Source organism: Phyllobates terribilis, unplaced genomic scaffold, assembly GCF_046119375.1.
Source record: "Phyllobates terribilis strain yellow unplaced genomic scaffold, ASM4611937v1 Scaffold_2__4_contigs__length_985480577, whole genome shotgun sequence".
Classification (NCBI taxonomy): domain Eukaryota; kingdom Metazoa; phylum Chordata; class Amphibia; order Anura; family Dendrobatidae; genus Phyllobates; species Phyllobates terribilis.
In genome coordinates, this window is record NW_027362762.1 from 172,726,994 (window position 1) to 172,749,333 (window position 22,340).

Genomic DNA, 22,340 nt, shown 5'->3' on the forward strand with positions numbered 1-22,340 from the left:
ACCGAGATTGGGGGGATGAGAGGTGCCACGCATACCGGTATTGGGGGGGTGAGTGCTGCCACGCATACCGGGATTGGTGCGGGATGAGGGCTGCCACGCATACCGGGATTGGGGGGGATGAGGAGTGCCACGCATACCGGGATTGGGGGGATGAGGGGTGCCACGCATACCGGGATTGGTGGGATGAGGGGTGCCACGCATACCGGGATTGGGGGGATGAGGGGGGCCACGCACACCGGGATTCGGATGAGGGTGTGCCATGCACACCAGGATGAGGAATACCATGCATACCAGGATAGGGATGAGGTATGGGGTACCACGCATACCAGGATTGGGGTGAGGGGTACCACGCATACCAGGATTGGGGTGAGGGGTACCACGCATACCAGGATTTGGGTGAGGGGTACCACGCATACCAGGATTGGGGTGAGGGGTACCACACATACCAGGATTGGGGTGAGGGGTACCACACATACCAGGATTGGTGGTGAGGGGTACCACACATACCAGGATTGGGGTGAGGGGTACCATGCATACCAGTATAGGATGGTGGGGACAGGATGGGGGCAGCACAAATACCAGGAGGGGGGCAGCACATACCAGCATGAGAGACCATATGCCAATAAAAATGCTCGCCACCCGGGCGTAGAACGGGTGGTTCAATAGCTAGTATAATATATATATTACAAAGTTTATTATTTTCATATATATTGATTTTATAAGATAAAAATTAAAACAACGGTTACGTATTAAAATGAAAAAAAGAAAAGTGTTCTCATCCATTCAATGCCGTATTAGGTTGGTATTCTCTCTTTGAAACATTGCTTTGAGAGGAAGGATATAGCCAGATTATGCGATTGTAAGGCAATCATATGCATTCAAGTGCTCAATTCAGTTAATATGTTAATGATTCAATTTGAATTTGTATTACATACTGTATAAAAAAATATTCAAAAAGTGTCATTGATCAGATTACCGGCAATTAAAGCCTTAAATGGAGTTTGTCACCCCAAAAATACAAATAATGCTAAACACATGATCATATAGCAGACTTAGCCCCTAGAGAAAGCATATGTTTAGTGCAGTAATCATTGCCTTTACTGTACAGAGAGAGGAGAGAGAGGTCCCTAATTCTGGAAGCGGAATTTGTGTTTTGGGGGTGACAGACTCCCTTTAACATAGCACGAGCCATTGAATGAGTCAAGTTAGATGCCCAGTTTTCTGCATCATGATATCCAATCCTACTGTATTGTGGTAACTGTATCATGTTACAAAATGCTACATTTGTGTAAATACAAAATGGATATATAGAAATACACTATAATCTATATATTACCTGGGTATGACCTCCAGCACTTTCAAGAATATTGGTTGTAGCCAAAGTAGCAGAGCTGGGGAAACAGTGGAACAAGGAAGAGACCATATTGGATATTCCATGAGCTAACAGCTCCTAAAAAACAAAAATATCCTGCTAAAATTAAAACATTTATTCCTTTTTCTTTAAATATTAGTGCCTATCAGGTGGCCCAATGCATAGAACTTGTCACATAAGGACACCTCCTGTCATAGAGAAAATTAAAATCCTTGCAGAGATGAGAGAAAGAGCTTGCACTCTACAAGTTTTCTCCCCATGACTCTCTATGTAACTGACCCCCTCCTTTGGAATCATGTAATTAAGGAAACTCCTAATGGCTAACAGATGTTAGGCCATTGCACCAGGAATTTGGAGAAGGAGAAAGAACTCTGTGATCTTTGTCTGCTTATTAGAAATTCAGAAGGAAGGTTTGTAAGAACTGTGTCGATCTAATAGATAGGAAACTCATATTTTCGGAAACGTGATTAAGTGGCGAACACAAAGCATGGTTTCACATCGCTGGGCAATGGCCAGAATCCCTCCAATTCAATAATGTCCTTATAGACGAGGCTATACCTGCCATCTTTGGTCTCTGTGTAAAAATAAAATCATAATAGGAAAGATGAGGGTAATATCTCCTGCCTGTGACCCCCAGGGGCAGAGATATCCTGGATATTGGGAATCTCATAATTTTCTGACACTGAAGCCACATCCCATGACCAGCCCTGTTATGAGTCATCAAGGGGAAGTGTGTGTGTAATTTAGGAGCTAATAAAAGGCAAATGCCAAATTTTGGACCTTGTCAGTCCCTGAAGGTGCATCTAACTGTGGTTCTGTCTGTTTCTTTCTGCAGTACCTTCCTCCATAAATCTGAAGCTATTGCAGTGATGTCAGGCTTATTAAGTTTCTTTTGTTAATCCTTTTTATTTTATGTAATTGTATATGCTGTATTGTTTTGTCCCCTTTGTAAAATCTTTTGTATATTTTTTTGTAAACACTGCCTTTCTTTCTGGATTAAATATAAAATGTACTACTTCTGTTCCTTTTATTCTGTAAACTGCACCCCAAAGCCATACGCTAGTTGAAACCGGAGTTCAATCAGCCTGTAAAAACGATTGGTGGTGGCAGCTAATAATATTTCTCGGGTTACTTTGCAGTTGGTAGTGACCGTACTGAGGTATATATATATATTGCATGCATCGGAATCAGTTGTATATATACAATACACTCACTGTGAGTTCCCCAATAATCAGCCTAGTAGTGGTAACAGTCGCCATTAACAGTCGTCCATTAATCGTAGGTCAATTGCGTAATTGTCCTGATGATAGGGGGCAGCAGAGGGCTGTTTGTGACAAAAAGGTAACAGAGGGTTGGTTCAGCGCGCCCTCCCTCGGCTGTGATCTTTGACACCTCCCATTATCAATTAAATTGCACATGATCGAAAATAATGGACAAGATGATAAATATAGGTCACATTGGGTCTTCAGTAGTAAGAGGTGTGTTCTCTAAAAAGAAGAAATGGGGTCCAAGATTCCCTCATATACCTATATGTCCATATATCAGGACATATTGACAATAGGTTTAAAATGTACTGGAGATTATAGAAATATTGCCACAATTTCTAGAAAATTAAATCTAGATTCTTATACCATAACACCAATTAGATTAACTCCAGTGTAATATCAAAGTCAATGAAAAAAACAGGTGGATAACCAAATCACATTTCATGCCATGGTGTAACCCAGTGGTCCCCAACCTTTCTTACCTCAAGAGCCATATTTAGCTCTGACAGATTGTTCGTGAGTCACATTCAGTGGGATCTCCTTCCACTTACACCATAATGACACCAAAAGCCCCACAGTCCCGATATAATAGCAGCCAAGGGAAATCAAAACAACCCCCCCCCTCCTTTTAGGCATCATGCTTACATCCAGGGGTTCTCGCTTTACCCCCTTTCAGTATTATTGCATCGAGCACACTCACCACACTATTGCACCCAGCTTCAAGCAACCCTCTAATTGGCAGCATCATCCTATCTCCAGTTTACTATATTTACCCTCCACACCAGTATATAATGCATCCAGATCTGCTCTTCTGTGCAAGACTACTTACAAAAGTCATCATCTAAAGAACTTTCTTTCACAGTTGTGTGCTAAGTCTGGTGCTGATGTAACAAGCTGGCTAGTGGCTATGAGCCACACATCATGGACCCGCAAGCCACATATGGTTCCAGAGCCACAGGTTAGTGGCCCCTTGAATAACCTATGGATATTGCTAAATAAAGAATGCAATATCTGTTAAATGCTGCTAATATTCTAACTGCAACAAGGATTTGACATAAGAGGTGTCCCAATAGTCCAGCCCATGTCTGTACGCCGTATGGATGTGACGCGCCCCTGGGCCTGCTGTGTTGCGCAGCGTCTCGCGCACGGGGGCTTACCCGGAACCGGATCAGATGAGGGTTGTAGTCTCCGAGTGGCGGGGACCCGGTCCGTGCCCAGGGAGTCAAACGCGATGTGTGGCAGTCTTGATAGATGTTATTTGAGTGTCGACTACGCCACCCGTTGATTTGCAGCTATGGAGCTGCCGCTGCAGGGCAGACCGCTGAGGCCGGTGTAGAATTGTGCAGCGTGATAGTATAACCCCCAACGGGAGGGGTATGGCCTCAGGGCAGCCGACGTGGAAAATGGGGGTAGCAGGAACCACTCAGAGACGGTGCGGTGTAATTCAGGGTCTTTACTGGTAACAACGATAGACCCTCCCGGAGTACTTGCTAGCGAACGGGGCCTGGTCAGTCCTTGAGCAGATGGGATCTCCCCTGGCCAGGCGGAGTTGTAGGCCTCCCAAACTGACTGTACTCTTCTGGCTACCTTGCTAGAAGCGGATATAAGTAGCCCACGTCCCTGAGTGTACCGTGTGGTGCTCACCCGTATGGCCGGTGACTCGGGGCCTTCTAATGGCTTCCGCTCCACGATGGCGGTGCTGGTCCCACGCGTGTGACCGTGCCTTCGGGTTTTTGGGCCTGAGGACCTGAAATCCCCTGCCGGTCGGCTTCTGCTGCTGGGTAAGAGTTAGTCCCCACAGCCTCGGACGCCGGGTCCGGTAAGAAAGCTTCTCAGTCAGGGCGAGCTCTGCAGCTGCCTGCCCCTGACTTGTAGTAGTATTGCTCCCACTGAGCTTCTGCTGTTTCTTCCTGTGACTGTTTCTTGTCTCTACTCTCCTTGACTGACTAACCCTGCTTCAGCCCTGGGTTTATATAGGGGAAGGTCTTCCCCTCCCAAGACTGGGCAGGAGGTGTGGCATGCACAGGATCCCTGGCCAAGAGACCTCCCACCTGCTCTCAGACATAACATTGCTTGTTACTGTGGAAACCAGACCCCTGGGGTGCCACATTCCCCCCTAGTGAAATTTAGTACTCCGGGACTAAACATATTTTAGAAAAACATAACAAGATATAACAATAACAATACAATAAAGAAACACATAAAGGTGGTCACGGCATGTCCGTAACCGGGTGCAGTCTTTGAAGAAACAAAGGTGTCCATTTCACCAAAACAGGGAGACGTAACCAGGTAGGGGTCTGTCCTACCCCGAGTCCTTAACAGTCTCTAGTCCATCCTGGGTTACGCTCCAACTAATTGTACAAGGATTCCCGGTAGATCCACCAAGGATTCCTAAAAATAACTAGAAACACAAAATTATACACAAGCAACAATACACAGGTAAACATAAATAAAACAATTTATACACTTTAAATCCTCCAGTGTGCGGGTAACTGGCCTCTAGTGGCCTTAGTGGACCTACGGAGCTGACTGTCTAGCCCTGAACTACAGGGTGTAGGAGCTGTCAAGGGTAAACTGGGCAGCTGTCTACCGGCTCTTTGGCTCACTAGGGATATGGCAGGCTCACTGCAAGCAGAGGGTTGATCCTCCTGGTCTGCGGGTGTGGGGTCTTCTGCCTCCTGGACCGGCTGTTCTTCCAGCTCTACCTGTTGCTCCGTAGGTGCTTGGGATGCTGGTTGGAGGAAGGTGAGTACGGGTACCACAACTGCACCATTGACTTGAGTCCAAGACCGAGGGAAGTCCCCGAGCACAGTACTAACCATGTCTTCCCTTTCCTCTACGGGTCGATGGTCTTCTTGTTCCTCTTCAGGGTTCCTCAGTTGTTCGGGACACTTCTTCAGGTGGTCCCGGGATACAATGGCTGTAGTTTCCCCTCCGTCTTTACTGATGGTACAAACCTTCGGGTTCTCGTGGCTTGAGGGCAGTACGGTGTACGGGTCCTTCTCCCACTGGTCGTCCAACTTGTGGAGCCGTCTCTTCCTCTTCAAGACCTGCTCTCCGGGTACCAGGGGAACAGCGGGAGCATACTGGTTGTAAGTTTTCTCTTGTCTTTCCCTAGCCTGACAGAGACTTCGCTCCACGCTCTCCTGTACTCTCCGGTACTGCTGCTGCATCTCTGTGTCCCAGTCTGCTTCTGGTGAAGTGTCCTCGGGTGTCAGGACTCCCATTTCCAGGTCAACAGGTAACTTACCAGGTCTTGCCCTCATTAGGTAAGCCGGGGTACAGTTGGTGGAACCTACCGGGATGTGGTTGTATAGGTCCACCAGATCGGGCAGCTTCTCAGGCCACAGACTGCGTTCTTCCAGGGGCAACGTTTTTAGAAGATCCATTACCACCTGGTTCATTTTCTCACAAAGTCCATTAGTTTGCGGATGATAGGGTGTCGTCCTTATCTTCCGGCAGCCATACAGAGTGCAGAATTCTTGGAAGACCTCCGCTTCAAAGGCAGGTCCCTGGTCTGTCAACACTTGGTCCGGGTACCCGTGTGGACGGCAGAAATGCTGCTGGAAGGCTCTCGCTGCTGTTCGAGCTGTTAAGTCCTTGACGGGGACGACAACCAAGAACCGGGAGTAGTGATCCACGATGGTTAGTGCGTAGACGTAGCCACTTCTGCTTGGGGTCAGTTTTACATGATCCAAGGCTACCAGTTCCAACGGCTGCCGGGTGACGATGGACTGCAGGGGAGTCTTCTGGCTGGCACGGTCCTTCCTTCTTAGGTTGCACGGGCCACAGTCTCTGCACCACTTCTCAATGGTTCCCCTCATGCCTACCCAGTGGAATCGCTCGCGCAGCAGGAACTCCAGCTTCTTCCACCCGAAGTGTCCAGCTCCGTCGTGGTATGCCTCCATCACCATGGCTGCGTCTCTTCGTGGCACCACTACTTGCCAGAGTAGTTCATGCGTCCGGGAGTTAACCATTCTGCGGCACAACTTCCCCTTGTAAAGGAACAGTCGACTCCTCTCTGCCCATAGTTGTTTGGCTTCCTCCGGAGCGTCTGGTTCAAGGCAAGCCTCCGGGCGAGTCAGCATCTCCTTCACCAGTCGGACGGCAGGGTCGCTGTCTTGCGTTTCCGCCCAGTTGTAGTGAGGTAAGGGGTTCAACGTAGCAGCCTGCTTACTCCTTACCCGGTGGGAGTACTGGATAGTCCCATGACGGTGGAACGCAGGGAGTTCAACTTCTTCCAGTCCCTCCGGATCTTCTCCTTCGTCCGGCAGGTTGGGCATCCTGGACAGGGCGTCCGCGTTGGTATTGGAGCGTCCGGCCCGGTATTTGATTGTGAACTCGTAGTTGGACAGACGGGCCATCCACCTCTGCTCCAGGGCACCGAGTCTTGCCGTGTCCAGGTGTGTCAACGGGTTGTTATCCGTGTACACGGTGAACCGGGAAGAAGCGAGGTAATGCTTAAAGCGCTCGGTGACTGCCCATACTACGGCCAGGAACTCTAGCTTAAATGAGCTGTAATTCTCGGGGTTCCTTTCGGTGGGTCGCAGCTTTCGGCTGGCGTAGGCGATTACTCGTTCCTTCCCCTGCTGGATCTGGGACAGTACGGCTCCTAGCCCGATGTTACTGGCGTCGGTGTAGAGGATAAAGGGCTGGCTATAATCCGGGTACGCCAGGATTTCGTCCCCCGTGAGGGCCATCTTCAGCTGGCGGAAGGACTCTTCTTCCAGCTCCTCCCATTTGAAGGGCGACTTCTGGTTCTTGGCCTTCCGGGACTGGCCTATCAGGAGGTCCTGCATAGGTGCTGCCTTTTTGGTGAAACCGGGAATAAACCTTCGGTAGTAGCCTACCAACCCGAGGAACTGCCGCACTTCTTTTACGCTGGAGGGGCTTGGCCATTCCTTAATTGCGGTGATCTTATCAGGGTCGGGAGCCACTCCGTCAGCGCTCACCACGTGTCCCAGGTACTGCACCTTTGGTTTCAGGAGGTGACACTTGGAGGGTTTCACCTTTAGGCCGTAACTCGCCAGAGCTTCGAACACTTCCGCCAGGTGTTTCAGGTGGTCCTCATACGTCTTGGAATATACGATGACATCGTCCAGGTACAACAGGACCGTCTCAAAGTTTCTGTGGCCCAGACAACACTCCATTAGTCGTTGGAAGGTTCCTGGTGCGTTGCAGAGTCCGAACGGCATGCAGGTGAACTCGCTAAGTCCCATCGGGGTGGTGAATGCGGTCTTCTCCCGGTCCGCCTCTGCTACAGGAACCTGCCAGTACCCGCTAGTGAGATCCAAGGTAGAGAAGAAGTTAGCAGATCTTAAAGCAGCCAATGACTCCTCTATCCTTGGTAAGGGGTACGCATCCTTGTGTGTGATACGGTTGATTTTCCGGTAATCTACACACATCCTCATGGTGTTGTCTTTTTTTCTGACTAAGACTAGTGGAGCTGCCCAGGGGCTACAGCTATCCCTGATCACCCCAGCCTCCTTCATGTCTCTAAGCATCCCCTTGGCGTGTTGGTAGTGTGCAGGGGGTACGGGTCGATACCTCTCTTTTATGGGAGGATGGTCTCCCGTGGGGATGTGGTGTTCTACCCCCTTGACTCGCCCGAAGTCTAACGGGTGTTTACTAAACACTCTCTCGTACTCTTGAACCACCCGATAGACTCCCTGTTTCTGATGTGAGGGAGTGGAGTCAGTACCCAAATGTAGTTGCTGACACCAGTCCTCCATTGTTTTCTTAGAGCCGTTACCTTCCTCCGGGTGAGATGGAGGCAAGGGTTCCACAGATTGTATAGCATTTTGGTTAATGGTATATAATTTGGCTAGCGTGGCATACCGGGGCAGGTACACTTCCCTCTTCCCGATATTGATTATGCGAACGGGCACCCTCCCATGGCGTACATTAACCACCCCCCGTGCTGTCAAGATGGTGGGCCTACTGTCTGAGTAAACTGGTTCTACCATTGCCTGGTAATCTCTACCTCTCAGACCAATAGCTGCCCGGCACCAAATCATCATTTCACTTTTTGGGGGCATGGCAATAGGAAAAGGGTCACACATTCTTACGCTACCAATCTCACCGCCGGAGAGTTCCACCTGTTGCCGTCGCATCAGTGCCCGGATCTCTTTCTGGAGCACCCGCTGCTCGCCGGAGCTGGCGTTCTTGGCAACCTGCTGTAAAAGGAAAATCACCTCTGCAAGACAATTTTCAATTACATTAGTTCCTAGAGTTATTTTTGGGTGACTCTCATGTTTGTCAATATCTACAATGATCAGTCCCTGTGCTGCCAGTTCGACTCTACCGATTTTGATGGTCACCTCTTTAAATCCGATCTGTGGCACGGGCTGGCCATTGCTGGCGATGATACTCAAGTCGTCGTCAGGGTAGCGGGTAATATCCGAGTCATTCCAGTACTGCTTAAAGAGCACGTACGGGATGGTGGTGACCTGTGACCCGGTGTCCAGTAGGGCACTCATGGGAATGCCATCCAGTACCACAGGCAAGACTGGACGTCCTCCCACATATCTGTCGCGCCAGTTCGATGGGCCTGGTGATCTTTTTCCTGGGGGTTGGCCATCTACCCCAGGTTGTGCCCGTTTAAAGAACAGTACCTTGCCATATGTCCGGGTTGATTGCAGCGGCGGCAGATGGGTCGTCCGTCTTCGCTGTATCGGTCACTGGGTCTTCCTCTGGCCGGTGGGGTCCTCCTTGGTCGACGCCACGGGATGTCCTCCGGTCCGGATGCCAGCTGGATCTTCCCTGGGGTGGAAACCTGTAAAGACTGCACAGTTCGGGTTAGCGCAGCAACGCTCTTAGCTAGCTCTTGGACCTGATGGTGTAGGTCTGGAGCCGGGTCATTGTCCAAAGCCTGCGCATCAGCTCCCACAGGCCCTGCCGACAAGGGCGCCGCCTCCTGGTGGTAAGTGATAGCTGGGCGCCTGTGGGTCACAACGCCACCCGGTGCCGGTTCTCGGAGCACCCGGATGGCTCTGTCCTTGAACTGTGCAAAGCCCAGATGGGGATCCTGTAAGGCCATCGCTCGCAACTGGGTTCGGTGGGCATTACAATATAGTCCCTCTATAAATTGTTCGGTCAACAGCCTGTCCTCGTTTCCCACTCCATCAGGGTCGGTCTGCTTAATGGCCCTCAGGGCCTCTTGTAGGTTTAGTGCATAGTCCCTTATACTCTCATGCGCTCGCTGCTTGCACCCGTAGAATCTAAGCTTAATCTCGGCTGAGGTGCGGGTATCAAAGGTATCCTTCAGCCGGGTTAGTATCCCTGCGACAGTCTTCCTCCCAGGTGGCCAGGATTTTACTTCCCTTTTGGCTGCCCCGGTTAGTTGGGCCACCAGGATGCTCACTTTTTGCTCTTCTGTGAGGGGGTACACCTGGAAGAGGCTATCCAGCTTTTCTCTAAAGTCATGCAGGGTATGTGACTCCCCTGAGTACTGGGGTAGCCAAGCTGCTCCCGGGATATAGGGCATGGTGAAGGGCATAACTGCAGCAGCGGTGGCGCTGGCGGGGGTTGAGGCAATGAAGCTCTCCTCCGCATCCGACATCTTCCTCCCCCCTAGTGGACCGTGGCCTACCTTGCGATGATCCTGTTCCGTAGGCCGCGGCTCCGCAGTAGATCGTCAGGGTTGAGGACCTTCCGTCGCGCTCCGGTGACGTTGGCGTCTGCTGGGCTCCTTCCAGGACCTTACGCAACGTCCGGACGTGAGGCGGGGCTTCAGTTCTCGCGCGCTTTCGGAGTCCACGCCCCTCTTCTTCCCGCGCGGCGTCCTCAAGATGGCGTCCAACGGCGGGAAAACTCCACGGATGGCGGGAAGAAGGCTGAAGATGGCGCCGGATGGCGGGAATCTTCACAGATGGCGGGAAGAAGGCTGAAAATGGCGCCGGATGGCGGGAATCTTCACCAATGGCGGGAAAACTTCACGGATGGTAAGTTTTAAAAGTCTCTTTTTCAGGCACGCAGTACCCGGTGGTTGCGGGCACGAAATCCTGCCGACTACGCCAAAATTGACGCGCCCCTGGGCCTGCTGTGTTGCGCAGCGTCTCGCGCACGGGGGCTTACCCGGAACCGGATCAGATGAGGGTTGTAGTCTCCGAGTGGCGGGGACCCGGTCCGTGCCCAGGGAGTCAAACGCGATGTGTGGCAGTCTTGATAGAAGTTATTTGAGTGTCGACTACGCCACCCGTTGATTTGCAGCTATGGAGCTGCCGCTGCAGGGCATACCGCTGAGGCCGGTGTAGAATTGTGCAGCGTGATAGTATAACCCCCAACGGGAGGGGTATGGCCTCAGGGCAGCCGACGTGGAAAATGGGGGTAGCAGGAACCACTCAGAGACGGTGCGGTGTAATTCAGGGTCTTTACTGGTAACAACGATAGACCCTCCCGGAGTACTTGCTAGCGAACGGGGCCTGGTCAGTCCTTGAGCAGATGGGATCTCCCCTGGCCAGGCGGAGTTGTAGGCCTCCCAAACTGACTGTACTCTTCTGGCTACCTTGCTAGAAGCGGATATAAGTAGCCCACGTCCCTGAGTGTACCGTGTGGTGCTCACCCGTATGGCCGGTGACTCGGGGCCTTCTAATGGCTTCCGCTCCACGATGGCGGTGCTGGTCCCACGCGTGTGACCGTGCCTTCGGGTTTCTGGGCCTGAGGACCTGAAATCCCCTGCCGGTCGGCTTCTGCTGCTGGGTAAGAGTTAGTCCCCACAGCCTCGGACGCCGGGTCCGGTAAGAAAGCTTCTCAGTCAGGGCGAGCTCTGCAGCTGCCAGCCCCTGACTTGTAGTAGTATTGCTCCCACTGAGCTTCTGCTGTTTCTTCCTGTGACTGTTTCTTGTCTCTACTCTCCTTGACTGACTAACCCTGCTTCAGCCCCGGGTTTATATAGGGGAAGGTCTTCCCCTCCCAAGACTGGGCAGGAGGTGTGGCATGCACAGGATCCCTGGCCAAGAGACCTCCCACCTGCTCTCAGACATAACATTGCTTGTTACTGTGGAAACCAGACCCCTGGGGTGCCACAGATGTCATAACTGTAGCTACACTCAGGACACACCTCTGTTACCTTTATGATGCGCCACCTGGGCCGTGGGGTACCCGGTGATAGGCCGGTAGATCCTGGAGGTGATATCATGGTGGCTGCCCCGGTCCGTGGCCTAGGGCGGTCAACAAAAAGGGGAATATTATTTATAGGGGATTTTGTAATAGTGTTCGTGACGCCACCTGTGGTGTCTGGTAAAGATTACCAGCGCTGCGACAGTCCTCTGAGGCAGGTGTTTGGGCAGCTTTGTTAGGACAGCTCCCCACAGGTGGAGCGGGCCTCAGGGCAGTGTAGGGGTAGATGGTGGATGCTGGTGACAGATGGCAGGACGGTCCCGGAGGAAAGACGGACACTCACACGGGAGTAAGCTTCAGTACCTTTACTGGTGATGATGCAGGCACGGTCCAGGATACTCCGGACGAAGGGTGCACTTTTGGACTCTCCCCAGTGAGCGGGTATAGGGCCTCCTGATCCGTTGCTTCCTCTTGCTAAGCTTCTGACCTGTCTGGAGCTAGGCCTAGATTGGTTACTGTCTCTCTCTTGCACCTGCTGAACTGGTGGTAGGGCCTTCTCTTGGAGATCACTCTCCCTGGACGCTGGGGCCTCCATGACTCCTAGCCCTGGTACTGTAGTCAGCGTTTGGTAAACCTGGGACCTGTAGTCCTCCAGGTGTCCGGTGGTCCCTACTGGGTATAAAGGGACCCCGTAGGCGCGGACTCAGTGTCCGGTATATATCTCGGGGTGAGCCTGGTATGCTCCTCTGCCCCCTCGCTACTTCTTCCTTCTCCTCTCGTCTTCGGCCACACTCAGGGCCCTCACTAGGCTTCCACTCGTGTTGTAGGCCTTGGCTCGCCTAAGCACAGCAGCCAGCGTGCTGCCTCTTCTCTGGTCTAAGTGCCAGCACACTCTCTGACTCTAGACTAGTCACTGAGCTGCCTGGCTCCACCCTCCCTTTATATATCCCTAACGGGCTCCCTCTGGTGGTCTGAGGTGGTAGGGTGGAGGTGTGTGAATGTGTGAGGGCCTCTTGTGGAGAAGTCCATCCATGCACCCTTCTGGGTTCTGTGGCACCAGTGCGTAGCAGGGCGCCACATCTACAACGGCTCCCACACCATAAGACTCGGCATAACAATGTAATAGATGTTTAACTAAAGAAATACAGCCTCCTAAAACTTCACCTGGTGAAACTGTGGATAGGTTCTACTACTCAAAGTTTCAGTTTCTTGGACAATTCCTGTAATGTGATCAAGTTACCTACAATAGTAGGAACTGCATGGAAGACATATTATACCAGTCGGGATGAATTTGTCATGATAAAACTTGAAAGCAAAACTTCATAGACAAGAATAATTTAAATGGTAGCGGTCACTTCATCAGACTTTACTTAAATCAATAGTATAGGCAAATATAAGAAACATAATATAATGTGTTTTATCAATTAAATCTGTGTCTTTCCCCACTTTAGAACCACTTCTTCCTCTCCACCTTATCCCTGAACTCACCATTCAAAGCAGCTCAAATCTGCCTTGGTTAATGCAACAACCAGCACAATGAGGCGTCAGGTGGTTGCAACTCCAATTATACTCTATAGAGAAAGTAGATGGAGGAGGGTTGAGTAGCAGAGTGAGAAAACAAACAGAAGCAGACAAGACAGGGAGATTGTGCTATAGTTAGTGGGTTAGCTTATGCCAGAGCTGGGTTCACAGCTACAGTGCTTAGTACTGCTGTATAATATCTGCCATGCTGCTGGGCTTACTTTTAAACATGTCCTAAATAGACAAAGAAGAGCAGCAATTTTTTTGCTTCTGTCTACTGTGTCTAGATACATCATAGCAGTTAGTCCCTACCCACTAGGTCAAAGACAACTGAAAATTAGAGATAGTGCCTGCAGAGCAGAAAATTGGTGAAAAATGCAGGATACACAAACATGGCAGCTTATTCTGAAAAGTTATCTGAAATGACAGGCGCACATTAAAGTTATAAAAGTTACAAAAAATAAGTTGATTAACAAAGTAGTATAAAACATAATCTTACCTGGTTGGGATCAATGCTGTATCTGTGTTTTTCTGCATAGATCATAGCAAGTGAAACAGACACTGCATAACCCACAAACGTGATGGCGATAGTGTCTCCAATCACATTAGGAATAACATCAAGCGCAGGAAGCTTGGGGACTGGAAACCTGTTAAAAAAGCAAAAATGTTGAAAGATTTATTGTTTTCATCTATTATATTCATGAACAGTTTGTCTGCAATTTTAATAGAATTGTCTTGAAACAGGAAATTGGTTAAAGGGAACCTGTCACTAGGTTTGCCCCATATGAAGTAAGGCCAGTACCTTTCTGTCCTGATATACAGCATTCTAATATGTTGTATATATGCCCCCAATCCAGCCTTCAACAAAAAGGAAAACATCTTTTATTATAGTAACCTACAGAGCAGTAGGGTCCAATGGGTGTCACTGGTCTTGGTCCGGCGCCTCCTCTCTTCTTGCGATGCCGTCCGCCTTCTGTTCTTCGTGTGGGTAACGCGTCCTACGTCATCAACACAACGTCCTTTTCTTGCCATGTCTTCCTCCTTCTGTTTTTTGTGTGGATAACACGTCCTACATCATCCACACAACGTCCATCTTCATGCCATGCCTTCCTCCTTCTGCTCTTCGTGTGGATGACGTGACCATGTCATCCACACAATGTTCCCAGCATCGAGCTCCTGCACAGGCGTACTTCTCTGCCCTGTTGAGGGCAGAGCAAAGTACTGCCGGAAAAGGTCAAAGAGACGAGGCTCATGCGCACTGCAGTACTTTGCTCTGTCCTCGACAGGGCAGAGAAGTACGCCTGTGCAGGAGCTTGATGCCGGGAACATCGTGTGAATGACGTAGGATGCATTATCTACTCGAAGAACAGAAGGAGGAAGGCATGGCAAAAAGAAGGGAGGCACCAGACCAAGACCAACGACGCCCATCGGACCCGACCGCCCTATAGTTGAGTATAATAAAAGGTGTTTTTCTTTTGTTGCAGGCTGGATTGGTGACATATATACAGCATATTAGAATGTTGTATATCAGGGCAGAAAGCTACTGGGCTTAGCTCATATGAGACAAACTTGGAGACAGGTTCCCTTTAAAAGAAAAAATAATTACACTCCCCAGGTAAATGTCCTGCACTCCAATGCCATTGTACTCGAGGTCCTTACCTGTCCATCATTCATGTGACTTCTGCAGACATTCATTGGCATCATCAGTGATTCTTGCATTTTTGAGATCACTGAGGCCAATGATTGGCTACAGATGTCACGTGAATAATGGATATCTCATGTTTGTGGAAGGTCCATTCTGACATATTGCAATAACATTCAAAAGCTTGTTCCTTGTAAAATTCACAGAAATTCTGAAATATTTTTTATTTCTGACCTGAGTGGCCTTGCTTTGTTCTCTGAACTCTATTAAGAAATTCATGCTTTTACTGCTTAGTGCTTTCTTGTGTCAATATATATCTCACTGAGCCTTATGTAAGCTATTTCGGGGGGGTGTTCGTCTTTCTTTAGTGTGTTGCTGCCTGCTTTTGATTGGTCAGTGTCACAACAAGGAAGAAGTACACGCCCCAGTGAAATCTCTCTGGTAATGCTCACTTGCACTTAAAAAAAATAATTAACTGTTTAACTACCGAATACTTTGATTGGTTATATCTCTGCAATGGAAAGACAAAATAAAAAAAATGTTTTTACATTATGTATCCAGTTTAAAGTGAAAAATTTGGTGAACGGTCCTCTTTAAAGACATTACTTATAGTACTCAGGGAATGAACTCTGCATGTGCAAACTATGGTTCCTATTTAACCCCTTTACCACCTTGGATTTTCCTGCTTTTGTTTTTCGCTCCCCTTGTTCCCAGAGCCATAACTTTTTATTTTATTTTTCTGTCAATATGGCCATGTGAGGGCTTGTTTTTTTGTGGGACGAGTTGTACTTTTGAACGATTATATTGGTTTTCAATATTAAGTACTGGAAAACGGGAAAAAAAATTTAAAGTGCGGTGAAATTGCAAAAAAAATGCAATTCCACAATTGCTTCTTTTTTTTTTTTTTACCATGTTCATTAAATGCTAAAACTGACCTGCCATGATGAATCTCCAGATCATTAAGAGTTTGTAGATACCAAACATATATAGGTTCTTTTTTATTTAAGTGGTGAAAAAAAATCCAAAATTTGCAAAAAAAAAACAAAACACGCCATTTTCCAAGACCCGTAGCATCTTCATTTTTCGAGATCTTGGGCCGGGTGATGGCTTATTTTTTGCGCGCCGAGCTGACGTTTTTATTGATACCATTTTTGGGTACATAAAATCTTTTGATCGCCTATTATTGCATTTTAATTACAATGTTGCAGCTACCAAAAAAATGTAATTCTGGTGTTTCGATTTTTTTTCCTGTTGCACAGTTTACCGATTGGATATAGATCTGGCGATTCTGAACTCAGCAATACCAAATATGTGTTTATTTGATTTTTTTTATTATTTTTTTTTAAATGGGGCTAAAGGGGGGTGATTTGAACTTTCATTTTTTTAAAATCTTTTAAATATTTTTGAAAACATTTTTTTTACTATACACATGCTTCAATAGTTTCCATGGGAGACTTGAAGATGCGATCCTCCGATTGCCTGTGCTACACACAGCAGGGCTTCAGCCCTGCTGTGTGTAGCAAAAATGCTCATTTGCTATGAGCGTTGACCGCTTGACGGCACTCATAGCATCCCGGCAATAACAACCGCAGGGGTCTCCTGCAGACCCCAGGTTGTTATGCCAACCAATCGGTGACCCGCGGTCATGTGAAACAGGCGCGGCCATGTTAAATACCACTGTTGGAGATTGACAGCGGCAATTAACATGTTAACAGCAGCGGGTGGATCACGATTACACCCTTGGCTATTAGGGGCACATGTCAGCTGTACAGATCAGCTGTCATGTGCCCAAAAACACATGGGCTCAGCGCAGGAGCCCGCATGGAGTGTAGGGATATGACCTTGGTCATCTAAGGTCATAAAGAGGTTAATAAAAAATAAGTATAATACTTTTTTTTACAAAGTTTGTGAGGGCAACTTTGCAGAGCTACAGGTTCGGAAGCATTTGATAAGTTTCAATGTAATATTCAATCGAAGAGGAAATACAAAAACTTGGAACTTTAAGGAAGCTGATTTCAACAAATTAAGGGAAAAGCTAAATATTGTAGACTTGGATCATGTCCTGGTAACTGGGGAAAATGAACATAAATGTGGCGTGTTTAAAGATATACTACTAGAATCCTGTAGAAAGTTTATACCATCTGGTAATAAAATCTCCAGGAATAAAAAGAAATCGTAATGGATAAATAAGACCATACAAAGTATATTAAGGCAAAAACAAAGGGCATTAAAAACCTTGATGTGACGCCGGTGTATGTGGACCCACTGCGACACAGGCCGGGCTTAACCTGAAGGGGCATAACTAAGTGACTACCTGATCTTCACTAAAGCCTCTGATGGTGAGGATAGGCTTGGGCAGTTAGGGTAGTCAGTAGGTGCCACTCCAATGCAATCCACGAACCTTCATCAGCTGACCAACGGGTCAAGGCAGAATACGAGGCACTGAGAGCGAAGGCCGAGACGTGGTCAGAAAGACTCTGGGGAGGGCAGCATAGGTTCAAAATACGAAGCCGGGGTCAGAAGCAGAGAAATCAGACATAACGAGTAAACAAGCCGGGTTGGTAACAGGAAAGTCAGAACAATAAAGCACCTTGACAGGGAACTAGTGACAAACTGCATCTAGGACCTAAACTCAGGCAGTGTGGAGGGAGGAGCAGCCTAATATATCCACTGCTGGCCGGTGATAGGCAAGGGAAGCAAAACTCTGCAGGACACAGGGGTTTTAAATTCCTGCTGAGTCTGGCCTTGTCTCCCAAAAGTCGAGTGGAACCTTTCCAGCAACAGGAAGATGTAGAAGTGCTGGAAGTATTGAATGAGGCAGCTCAACGAGATGGTTTGACACTGGGAGGTGCAGAGCGGTGCACGCAGTGAGTAGGACGGCGCTTAAAAACTGTGCAAGTAACCACCATAACACTTGAAGGCCGAGAAATCAGAAAAAGCATTTCAGCAGTATAAAGATCTAATAAGAAATGTAAAAAAGAAATCAAGCTGGCAAAGTTATCTATTAAAAAAGCAAAAAGCCAACAACATTAAAGCAAATCCCAAATAATTTTATAAATAATGTCAAAAATTAAAATAAAAAAGGATGGCATTGGCCCCTTAAAAAATTAATAAGATAATTATAGAGGACAAAGAAAAAGCTGAGATATTAAACATGCACTTTTCATCCGTGTTCACCAATGAACTGACTGTTCCAGGGATCATTCAGCAAAACAAAAATCAAAGTTCATCACCTGTTATAACTAATTTAACACTAACACAAGAAGAAGTATTGCGGATTCTAAGCTGTTAAGGGGATGGCTGCAAACAACTTTATTAAATAATAGAAAGCAACCGAACCCGGGGTCCGCGATGCAGCCTGAAGGACTGTGGCCAAACACCTTCCAGGTAAGAAGGTAAAACAACCAACTGAAATAACAATCCCTTCCGTGTTACTGCACACCAGAACGGGAATAGGGATTCGCACTATCTCCGTTAACTGCACGAGAGATGTGCGATAAATAATGTATCTGTAGCCCTGTTTACTGCACAGGGACTACACAGCAGGCGCTAGGATGCGTGTGTGATACACGCCGGCGTATACGTGCTCCCAGCCGGTGTGCTACCGGACTGAGGAGTATCTCTCCGCGTGGCTTACAGGCGGTGCCGGGAATATGGCGTCTGCAGACTGCTCGGGGTGTATGGCGACCCCTTTGTCGGAGCCAGACTGTCAGACGAAGCTACATGCCTCCCTCCATCTAAGGCTGCCTATCCCCCGCTAAACCTGCCTGACAGAAGCTAAAGCACACGTGGAGCCCAAACGACCAAGCGTCCACACAACAACACCATCACAGCTCAATGATCAGAGCGCGCCACCATGTTTGTGGGCGGGTTATTTAAAGATTAAGCCCTGCCTACCGTCACACTATTGGTGACGTCACCCACGACCAATCAGGCGGTGCCAGGTCACCGGATCAGCTGACTCCCACACCAACAATCACGGTCCGCCATGTCACGGGCATGCTCAGTGCAGTGAATCCTGGACTTAGGCTGTAGCAGCCCTGTTTCCCTCCGCAACCTACGCTTCATGTTGCTAGGAACAAAGACCCGAGAGACAACATGTACATCTCATGCACCAGCTAGGCGTTGGGACTGATGATGATGCTGAGCAGCATCAGCCCTGGCTGGACCAAAATCCACTGATGGTTCTGAACCCATTTTGAATCCAGCAAATGCCTGATGCCTAACACTAAGCAAATTAAATATTGATAAATCCCTCAGGCCAGATGGCATTCATTGAGGGAATTGAGGTCAGTAATTGACAGACCGATGTATCACATATTCTTAGACTCTCTTGTAACAGGGTTGGTGCTACAGGATTATGCTATATTTATATTTTTTTTTATGTTTTGCATGCAACTACCATCTAGTAAGTCTGACATCAGTAGTGTGCAAAGATTTTGAGGGCTTTATAAGAAATAACCTGCAAAAATATATTGCAGAGAATAGTATAATAACTGACAACCAGCATGGATTCATGAAAGAATCCTTGAAATTCACCTTCTGTTGATTTGTTCATTCTGCCTCCCAAAGACCGGAGCAAGGCTCAGCTCATATATATCCTGCGCTCTGTGCTGATCGCTAATACCGGGGTTTCTGTGTAAATCTCTGAAATACGTGATTCAGATAGAAACCCCAGCAGAAGATTCCCTATAATGAGGCAGAAGGAGGAACTGTGGACACCGTCTGGCCCATGATCCGGCGGTGTCCGTCTTTTTATTAGGTGTGCATTAAAGTGCATTAAAGTGCCATTAAAGTGCCATCAGCCATAGTTTTGTGCACTTCTGAAAAGAAGGATGACACTGAACAGAGGCCAGACAGAGTCCAGAGTAACTCTGCTGCTTCATTATAGTGAATGGATCCCTTGGGGGTTTCATCTAAATCACATCACTCAGAGATTTAGATGAAAACCCCGATATAAGTGCTCAGTGTAGAGCGCAGGATAAATGTGATCCCAAATGTTATGTAAAATGTTCCCAATAAAAGCTTCAGCTCCATGCACAAAAAAAGCAAGTCCCCACTCGGGTCTGTTATCTGTTAATGGAAATATAGGGGTCTTCCACGTTACTGGTAGCACAAAGGCTCGGAAAAAACTAAATGGTTCCTCACCCTCCAAAAGAAATCCAGTGAATACTGTGCTCCCAAATCCAAATGTCCCCCTCCCTTCTGAGCTTCAAAGTGTGCCTAAACTTCAGTTAGCGACCACAAGTTTGGCATTCCTGTAGCGATGAGAGCCCGCCTAATTTATGGGTTCATGTCTCCAGAAGTATGAGCTGGGCATACCGTACTGGTCACTACAACGTACTTGTCACTACAACGTACTGGTCACTACAATGACAGTTTGTAATCTTCACTCAGCAACATCCACTGCTGCTTGTTTGTTGAAAACACCCATTGAGTCAAAATCGTCACTACACCTGTAGATAAATTCACAAAGGGGTATAATTTCCAAAATAGGGTCACTTGAGGGGGATTCTGCTTTTCTAGCACGTAGGAGCTCTGTATATGGAATCCACATACTATTCTAGGAAAATCTGCACTCCAGCAGGCAAAAAGCCCTCCGTTCCTCCCCAGTCTCGAGGTATGGCTAAGCAGTACTGTACAGCGACACATGGGTTATTTCTATATTCAGCAGAAATTGTGGGACAAATTTTGGTGCCATTTTTACCCATTTCCCCGTGTAAAAATGTAAAATATGGGGCTAAAATAAAATTTTGGTGGTAAAAATTTAATTTGTTTTTCTTCACTGCTGAATGGTATAAATTGCTGTGGCACACCTGTGGTGTCTATTTGATCCCCTAAGTGAATTCATTGAGAGGTGTAGTTTGTAAAACAGGGTCACTTATGGGGAGTTCGGCTGATCTCGCACTTCAGGGGCTCTACCAATGTGACATGGCACCCTCAAACCAGTCCAGCAAAATCTGAAGTAAATATGGCTCTTCTTCCCTTCTGAGCTTTGTACTATGCCTCAAAAGTAGATTTCAACCACATATGGGGTATCTGCGTATTCAGGAGAAACTGCACAACAAATTTTGGGGTCCATTTTCTGCTGATACCCTTGTGAAAATGCAAAAAGCAAAGCCACAATAAGAAGAATTAAAATTCCCCCCCCAGATTGAAGAAAAAAACACAGCAAAATAAGCAGCATAATATAATACTGCTGCTTAATTTGCTGTGTTTTTTCTTGAATCTTATGGGAATTTTAATTCTTCTTATTGTGTCTTTGCTTTTTGTATTTAGTGTAGGGACTGTTAAGCATGAGGACCCTTGACGCGGGTTACGAGCTTGCGTATTTTGGCCAAAATATTGACTAATACCTCATATATAGGTGCACCTGGATAGTACCGGGCAGCCCACCTAATCTAATAGTATGGGCATAACTCTTAGGCTGTAAGCTGGATACTGTGCACTACCCAAGTGTGAACAGCATCCTATACAAGTCTTTTTGTGTGCAATTCAAAAACGAAGCAGTCACCCCCTCCATGAAATGGTAGATTGTGAGTGATTGTCGCATCAGTATTTTGCACCTGTGTAGCCGCCATCTTTATATGGGTCTGTTGCACCCAGGCAGTGTATTTAGGCCTTGTGAAAATGCAAAATTTGGGGCTAAAAAATATTCTTGCAGGAAAAATTAAAGAAAATTATTTTCACGGCTCAACATTATAAACTTTTATGAAGCACATAGGAGTTCAAGGTGCTCACCACCTTGAACCCCTATTATTCCATCAAATTTTGCATTAAAAAGTCAGATGGCGCTCATTCCCTTCTGAGCCCAGTCGTGTGCCCAAACAGTGGTTTTCCCCCACGTATTGGATATCAGCGTACTCAGAAGAAATTGCACAACAAATTTTATGGTTTATTTTCTTCTCTTACCCTTGTGAAAGTAAAAAAAAAAATGGGTCTAAAGTAAATTTTTTGTGAAAAAAAAGTTAAATATTTATTTTTTCCTTTCACGTTCCATTAATTCCCGTGAAGCACTTGAAGGGTTAATAAACTTATTGAATGTGGTGTTGATTACCTTGAGGGGTGCAGTTTTTATAATGGTGTCACTTTTGGGTATTTTCTGTCACATAGACCCCTCAAAGTTACTTCAAATGTGATGTGGTCCCTAAAAAAATGGTTTTGTAAATTTTGTTGCAAAAATGAGAAATCACTGGTCAATTTTTAACCCTTAAAACTTCCTAACAAAAAAAAGTCGGTTCCAAAATTATTCTGATGTAAAGTAGACAGGTGGGAAATGTTATTTATTAACTATCTTGTTTGACATGACTCTCTCTGATTTGAGGGCATTAAAATAAAAAGTTTGAAAGTTTTCTAAATTTTTACCAACTTTCCGATTTTTCACAAATTAACGTAAGTCATATCAAATAAATTTTACTACTATCATGAAGTACAATATGTTTTGAAAAAAAACTCAGAATAACTAGGATCCATTGAAGCG

General features: G+C 47.1%; 1 protein-coding gene across 2 annotated transcripts in view; it reads right to left on the reverse strand.

Annotated features, from left to right (window-relative positions):
• The window catches only part of LOC141250856 (solute carrier family 26 member 10-like), an 81,008-nt gene that overhangs the window by 35,035 nt on the left and 23,633 nt on the right, over positions 1-22,340 (reverse strand). For both annotated transcript variants that reach the window (XM_073670130.1, XM_073670124.1), the window contains exons 7-8: positions 13,718-13,865; positions 1,337-1,450 (exon numbers count right to left, since the gene is read on the reverse strand). In XM_073670130.1, coding sequence (XP_073526231.1) covers positions 1,337-1,450; positions 13,718-13,865 — 262 coding nt within the window. The remainder of the gene's footprint in view (positions 1-1,336; positions 1,451-13,717; positions 13,866-22,340) is intronic.